General features: G+C 40.6%; 1 protein-coding gene across 1 annotated transcript in view; it reads left to right on the top strand.

Annotated features, from left to right (window-relative positions):
* The first annotated feature begins 1,838 nt into the window (after positions 1-1,838).
* LOC121005465 (transient receptor potential cation channel subfamily V member 6-like) overlaps positions 1,839-8,329 on the top strand; it is a 39,978-nt gene continuing 33,487 nt past the window's right edge. Inside the window, exons 1-3 of the mRNA XM_040438234.1 lie at positions 1,839-1,855; positions 3,234-3,331; positions 6,252-6,374. Coding sequence (XP_040294168.1) covers positions 3,244-3,331; positions 6,252-6,374 — 211 coding nt within the window. The 5' untranslated portion in view covers positions 1,839-1,855; positions 3,234-3,243. The remainder of the gene's footprint in view (positions 1,856-3,233; positions 3,332-6,251; positions 6,375-8,329) is intronic.

Raw genomic sequence — 8,329 nt, 5'->3', positions numbered from 1 at the left:
TCAGTTTAGCCCTAGTTTAATTATGGTCTTACAATATAGGGCGGCCCCCACTGATGCCATGGCACTTTTTTTTCATCCGCTGTTGGCCCCGTTGATTTTGGCGCCTCATATTATAATGAGCCGACTCGGTTATACTAGGCGGAGACTCGCATTTTCGTTGGGGACGGTTCTCTTCTTCCTGGCTGTGAGCGCATCCAATCAGAGCACACCGCTCTTAGCCAGGGAGAATGAGCTCCTCCCTGGCTAAGAGCGGTGCACTCTGATTGGATGCACTCACAGCCAGGGAGAAGAGAACCGCCCCCAGCGAAACTGCGAGTCTCCGCCTAGCATAACAGCGAAATAAAAAAAAAAGTGCCATGGCATCAGTGGAGGCCGCCCTATAAGGTAAGACCATAATTAGACTAGGGCTAAACTGATGAAAGGTCCTCTGTAAGTGTCAATTCCTTTCAGTATTTTTATTTCTCCTTTTACTTTTTCTCTTATTTTCTGCAGTTTTGGTTTTAATTATTTACTACATGTTTTCTGATTCAAACTGGTTATACCACGAAAAATATTCAACAATTTTCACACCAGCACATTGATCTGAAAATTTTTGTAACTGTATGTAATTAAAAATGTATCTGTATAGAAACATAGAAACATAGAATGTGTCGGCAGATAAGAACCATTTGGCCCATCCAGTCTGCCCAATATACTAAATACTATGGATAGCCCCTGGCCCTATCTTATATGAAGGATGGCCTTATGCCTATCCCATGCATGCTTAAACTCCTCCACTGTATTTGCAGCTACCACTTCTGCAGGAAGGCTATTCCATGCATCCACTACTCTCTCAGTAAAGTAATACTTCCTGATATTACTTTTAAACCTTTGCCCCTCTAATTTAAAACTGTGTCCTCTTGTAGCAGTTTTTCTTCTTTTAAATATTCTCTCCTCTTTTACCTTGTTGATTCCCTTTATGTATTTAAAAGTTTCTATCATATCCCCTCTGTCTCGTCTTTCTTCCAATCTATACATGTTAAGGTCCTTTAACCTTTCCTGGTAAGTTTTATCCTGCAATCCATGTACCAGTTTAGTAGCTCTTCTCTGAACTCTCTCCAAAGTATCAATATCCTTCTGGAGATATGGTCTCCAGTACTGAGCACAATACTCCAAATGAGGTCTCACTAGTGCTCTGTAGAGCGGCATGAGCACCTCCCTCTTTCTACTGGTAATTCCTCTCCCTATACACCCAAGCATTCTGCTAGCATGCATAGCACCACCTGCTGTTTGTTATTTTCATTATTTCTCCGTCCACCTCATTGAGGTGGTCACACGCACTCAGTTTCAATTTTCAACTGCCACCAGCCATATTTTTTGTTAGAAGCTGTTGCAATTACAGAGAAAGATACTAGACCCCATGTCAGACCACAAAATAAATGCCAACTCCAGACAAGACCTGCTATATAAATACAGACCCAAATATTGTCCCCAGAACAGACCTAAATAAGTATTTACCCCAGAAACAATACAGACAAGAGATGAAATCTAAAGACTTCATAAATGAGATAACCCCAGACCAGACGTTCTACAGACACAATTACAAAATTCATCATGTTATTTTCCATGATTTGTGCCAAAAATGTCACCAGAATTAGCTTGTACCACCTCTCTTTACCTTAAGTGGTCGCCTGTCCTGGCCTTGTGTTAAATTATAGTAAAACCAAATTTCAACATTTCTGATTTTTTTTTTTTACAGATTTTCAAATAAGATTATGAAAATAAAGAAAACATCCACGCAAGAAATCTGCTTTAATTTTGCTTGCTTAAACATGATGGAAAAGGGCGTCAACACAGATCTGCTACAGCAAAGAAGGTATCAGTCAAAGAAGGGGTTCAGTGGACATCCTGGCACCGCTTTCTCACTATAAAGTATAACGACACCTAATAGAACATTCTATTCTATACATGAGCAATAATCTTTTCAGTAGGAACAGTTATTATCTCTTCATCAAAAGAAGATAGGAAATATTTCAATATATCAAACAAGGTCCAAAGAACAGAATGAGGACAAACCGAAATCTTAGCCAGCAATATGCCAATTGACTCTATTTTTGTAACCAAGCTCTGTCCAAAATAGAACAGGTTGTAGAATGGAAGCTATGAAAATGATATAAAAAAAAATAATTTTGATTTCACATTTTTTAACCCTTCTGTCAATGGCATCCTACAAGGATGTCTATGGTGGTGTTATGAAACAAAGGTGAGGAAGGCTACAGAGGACACTATTTGGAACCACCACCAGAAAACTCAAAATCTGCTACCTATCTTCCTCCACCAATCTTAGTAGATCTATTCTAAGGCTATTCCTAAGTGTCCAGCCCCCTGCAAGACAGGTTGGAATTGGCTGCTCATGACCCATGTTACATCTGTGGAGTAAGGCAGCAGAAACCAGGTGCAAGTTTACAGGTAGAAGACCTATAAGATGCCAAGGAGTAGCAGGAGAGAAGTACAAGCCAGAGTCAAAGCTAGGAGAGACATTACAAGCAAAATAAGTAGACAAGGGGTTAATCCAGAGAAAAGCCAGAGTCTAAGCCAGGAGGGCCAGCAGAAGCAAAATAAGTAATAATAATAATAATAATAATAATAATAATAATAATCTAGAAACAAACCATGGAGCCTAAGCAAAGGGAATCAGTAGAAGGCTAATGAGTAGGCAAGAGGAAATCCAGAAACAAGCTGAGGTCAGTACACAGGAAAGTTAAACAGGAATGCCAAGATGATGGAACACAAAGCTCTGAACTGGAGTCAGGAATCAAAATCACAAAGACAAACAGCCAATGCCAGACTTAAATCTACCGCCTAGCTTTAGGATTGGATGCCAAGCCAGGAACCTGATTGGCTCAGCATCCAGGCTCACATATAGGTTGACTAATTGGGGCTTGGCTGTTCAGCATAGCAACCCTTCGAGAACAGCCACGTCCCAGATCGTGGTTCCTGACCGGAAGATTTACAAAGCTAAGCATAGGGAAAAAAATGGGTAGCACCAAATTTATTATGTTTTAATTTATAAGCAAATGGAGTGGTTAAAAGTAGTCACAAAGTGCAAAAAATGTATTTGTATATGTACATGTATACCAGCCAAAAGGTGGTTAAACAAAGAGAATTGTGTCCACCATGTGTGCCATTTTGATAAATTTTAATGGCTCGTGAATTTGTCATTGCCTAAGTTTTGGTTTGGTTTTTTGTTTTAGGATCAAGGAAATGCCCATCCTTCAAGCTGCAAAAGAGAATAATGTGGAGCTTCTGAGAGAGATCTTATCGTCAGACAAATGTGACCCCTTCCAGAGAGGCAAGTCTAGGAGATAAATCTTCCAGTGACCAGAGCACCAGCAAATCATATTCTAGCTTTCATATATCAATAGAAAATAACAGTCCATCTTAAAATAAAATCCCTGTGATACAAAAGCAACAGGGTATTTGTTCTTTGTCAATCAGCCCGCAAATATTTTAAGTATGCATTGTATAGATCTGTAATATGGCATCCATTGTCTGCTATAGGTCCATACTGCACCTGTCTCTCCTTCCATTCTTTGAAGCTACTGTAGTGGGCAAGACAGTACAGACGGGGATTCAGGACTGTATCAACTGTTCAATAACATATAGCACCTTAATAATCTTCTATAAAGCAAAAAGATAGCATTCAGGCAAGTGGTATCCAATGCAATGAAAGTTATGGTCTACATCCCTTATGGTCTAGGACAGTAAGGGGATACTTAGGGAGTTAATATCTCTGTTCCTGGTGGTCTGGGGCAGTAAACGAATTAATGTCTGTATGACTAGTGATCTAAGGAGGGGGGGGGGTTAATATTAGTAGAGGGGGTTAATATTAGTAGATCTAAGTAAGGGAGCTATCTAGTGTTCTAGGGGGTTGATTTTAGTATCAATGGTGGTCTACTGCATTGAAGGGGTTAAGTGTAGTATCCTGGGTGGTGTAGGACAGTAAAAGGATTAATTCCAGGATCCCTGGTGGTTTAGGGCAGTGAAAGGGTTCATTCCAATGTTCCTGGTGGTGTAGGAAAGTGAAGGGGTTAAAATGAAATTAGAGATGAGCGAATTTCTTAAAAGTTCGATTTGGCTGATTCACCGAATTACACTGCCGCCCCCGTCATTGTACCCCTCAGATGCCGCGTTCATACATGATCGCGGCATCTAAGTGTAAAATTAACAATAAATAAAAAATCTAATCAAACTTACCGCCTCCATTTGCTCGCGATGGGCTGGCCGCCGCCATCTTGCTTGAAGATATCGGCCGAAATCCTGTGCGGGGCGAGATTACGTCATCACGCCAGCCGGCGTGATGACATCATACGTCACCATGCTGGCTGGCGTAATGACCTAATCTCGCCCCACACAGGATTTCGGCCAAGATCTTCAAGCAAGATGGAGGCTGGCGGCCCGTCGCGAGCAAATGGAGGAGGTAAGTTAAATTTTTTTTGTTTTTTTATACTATTTCAGGTAAAATCGATTCGCTGACATGAAGCATGAGGAAATTCGGCTTCCAGGCGAACCAAATTTATCCTGAAATTCGGATCGAATTCCACTTTGTGGGATTCGATTCGCTCATCTCTAATACAAATCCCTGGTGTCCAGTGGTTACTCACCTATCCAGGCTCCGGCACTGTCATTGCTGTCATTTCCTGTTTCGTGCTTGCACTGGTCAGAGAAATGAAAGTGGGGAGGGGGTACAGAGGATGGGGCAGCTGTAATTGTATGGCCACATGTTTCTCCCTATGAGCAGGCAGAGTAATTCAGGAGTGCTGCCCCATCATTGAAGGGGTTGTCCCAGCAAGATGGAACTAAGCACTGGCCCCAGGTGACACACCTGAGTGGACCATTGTTCCACTGTTTCCATAACTCCTATTGTAGTGAATGGCAGCTACGAAAACAGCGTAGCAGAACAGGCTGCACTACTTCTGTAACACCTCTAAGATGGGACAAACCCTTTAAGGGTCCATTCACACGTCCGTTTTTTCTTTCCTGATCTGTTCCGTTTTTTGCGGAACAGATCTGGACCAGATCTGGACCCATTCATTTTCAATGTGTGCTGTCCGTTTCCGTTGTTCCGTTCCGCATGTCCGTTTAAATATAAAACATGTCCTATTCTTTTCCGCAAAATTCGGATCCTGGTACAATACAAAGTCAATGGATCCGCAAAAAACGGAAGACATTCGGATGTCATTACGTATGTCATCCGTTTTATGCGGATTCCGTTCCTGGAAATTACATTTAAATATTTTTTTATTTTTTTTTTTTCAAAGAAATCCAAACAACTTTATTTGCTTATTGAAATTTATACATGTTTCTGTTTTTTGCGGATGACATACGGATGACATACGGAAACATTTTCAGGAACAACGGATCCGCAAAGAACGGACCGAAAATCGGGATATAGAAAAATACTGACGTGTGAATGTAGCCTTAGGAGGGAGATGACAAGTAATAAGAGGGTGACTGCTATAGCTACTCGATGTATTATTTTTTTTATGATTATTATTTTTTTTTATTTAGGGTACAAATTCTATCTAAAGATGGAGCCATAGGCTCACGCATTTTTTGTGGCTTTTCTTGGGGTTTTCCATTGAATTTTGTTTTGTCAAAAACTCATTTGCCAGATTTTTCTTTAAAATCTACAGCAAATTTTTACACCGTGTTTTTCTGTGGCATTTCGAGGGTTTGTGGTGTTTTTGCCAAACACAGCACGCTCTGGTTGTGTTATATTTGCCTCTCATGTATTTTACTATAAGATTTGAAGAGTACGATAAAAAACCGCCTGAAATGCACAGCTCTTTTTTTGCCCATAAACCTTTAAAAATGCTAAAACAAATTAACAAAGAGGCCTGAAGGAAATTACCAATTTGCTGCTGATTCCCTCTCTTCTGTGAATTTGTTTGGCAAATTAGGAGGTTGTAGCACCTTAGGGTGGAGACGCGCATAGTCCATACAGACAGGCATTTTTATGCTAATTGGTAAAGTTTTTAAATTATTTGTAAATAGCAGCGCAGTTTTGTAAGGAAAGTGCAGTTTTACCCACAAACCATGCTGCCATTAACAATCAATTTGAAAACCACTGAAATTAGAGATAAAACTGCTGTTGGCACATTTTTTGCACCACTACTTGTTTCTCTATTAAAATAAAATGTTATAAAAAACACAATGCACTAGTGGACTTCCATGACTTTAACAAATATTTTTGTCCCTTTTTTTATCAGGTGCTTTAGGAGAAACGGCCCTGCACATGGCAGCTCTGTATGACAACCTGGAAGCGGCAGAAATTCTCCTAACCGAGGCTCCTTACCTGCTCAACCTGCCCATGACCTCTGAGATCTACCAAGGTCAATGTTGCTGCTAAGCATATATAATATACAGTACAGACCAAAAGTTTGGACACACCTTCTCATTCAAAGAGTTTTCTTTATTTTCATGACTATGAAAATTGTAGATTCACACTGAAGGCATCAAAACTATGAATTAACACATGTGGAATTATATACATAACAAACAAGTGTGAAACAACTGAAAATATGTCATATTCTAGGTTCTTCAAAGTAGCCACCTTTTGCTTTGATTACTGCTTTGCACACTCTTGGCATTCTCTTGATGAGCTTCAAGAGGTAGTCCCCTGAAATGGTTTTCACTTCACAGGTGTGCCCTGTCAGGTTTAATAAGTGGGATTTCTTGCCTTATAAATGGGGTTGGGACCATCAGTTGCGTTGAGGAGAAGTCAGGTGGATACACAGCTTATAGTCCTACTGAATAGACTATTAGAATTTGTATTATGGCAAGAAAAAAGCAGCTAAGTAAAGAAAAACGAGTGGCCATCATTATTTTAAGAAATGAAGGTCAGTCAGTCAGCCGAAAAATTGGGAAAACTTTGAAGGTAAGGGCTATTTGACCATGAAGGAGAGTGATGGGGTGCTGCGCCAGATGACCTGGCCTCCACAGTCACCGGACCTGAACCCAATCGAGATGGTTTGGGGTGAGCTGGACCACAGAGTGAAGGCAAAAGGGCCAACAAGTGCTAAGCATCTCTGGGAACTCCTTCAAGACTGTTGGAAGACCATTTCAGGTGACTACCTCTTGAAGCTCATCAAGAGAATGCCAAGAGTGTGCAAAGCAGTAATCAAAGCAAAAGGTGGCTACTTTGAAGAACCTAGAATATGACATATTTTCGGTTGTTTCACACTTGTTTGTTATGTATATAATTCCACATGTGTTAATTCATTTTGATGCTTTCATAGTCATGAAAATAAAGAAAACTCTTTGAATGAGAAGGTGTGTCCAAACTTTTGGTCTGTACTGTATATGTAAAGCACAGACAAACTTTTCGTTTTTTATGGTCGCTTTCACATGAGTGTAATACAAAAGAATGACCGGAAAAAAGACCTTATGACCCATGTTGGACCAGGATTTGTAGCTGTAAAACTTGCCCATATTTGAAGCTAGCCTAAGGAATAGCACATCAGTGTTAAGGCTGTGATGAAACATTGTTGCGGTGTGGTTTTTGCCCCAGTTTTCTAAAAATTGCAGCAGGGAATGCAAGGCATTCGAAACGCGACCACAATTTGTGAACTCAACCCAGGGACGATATTTACTGAGACTGGAGTTTGAGACAGCAGGAGATAGGAGTGTTTTCCTCCAAATTTGGCACATTTGGAAATGAGCGGACGTAGATTTGCTCCACCCAAAATTGTGTTCTTTCTTAGGTTGGGGCTACACGACAATGTGTGTCATGCAGTGGCAGGTCTCAGAAAAGTCTTCTTACCAAAAACATTGGTGCGACTTTTCTGCAACTTGCTGTCGTGCGACTGTTTTAGAGTTGTGATTTGGCTTTAATAACATAGTCAAAACGCAAAAAAAGGTTACAGTCAAGTCGTGGTCACACACGTGACTTGCATTGTGATCTATAATGGCAAAGTAGCGTCCAAAACAGTGTTGGATTTTTTTTTTTAAGCCGTTAGTTTGCCATCGTGGCATGTCATGCATCGCATCATGACCCCATTAAATACCATTAGACGGTATGTCACAATGGGACCTTGCTATCTTCATGTCACGTGACAGATGTAGCCCCAGCCTTAATCTCACATGGTCATCCCCAGATCATTATATCATGCAAGTCTAGTCCTCCACCATCAGATAGAGCGCTTACACATTTTTTAAAATAAAGGGTTAACCCACAGGGCCTGGAGAGCAGCTACTTTCAGTTCCCAATATGAATTGGGAATATCTGCTTACCAGTTGAGTCAAACTTACCACTAGGTCAAACTTTTATGATAATCACCTGTCTATT

Source organism: Bufo bufo, chromosome 6 (assembly GCF_905171765.1).
Source record: "Bufo bufo chromosome 6, aBufBuf1.1, whole genome shotgun sequence".
Lineage (NCBI taxonomy): Eukaryota > Metazoa > Chordata > Amphibia > Anura > Bufonidae > Bufo > Bufo bufo.
Note: the sequence above shows the minus strand (reverse complement) of the source record. Positions and strands in the feature narration are given on the sequence as shown.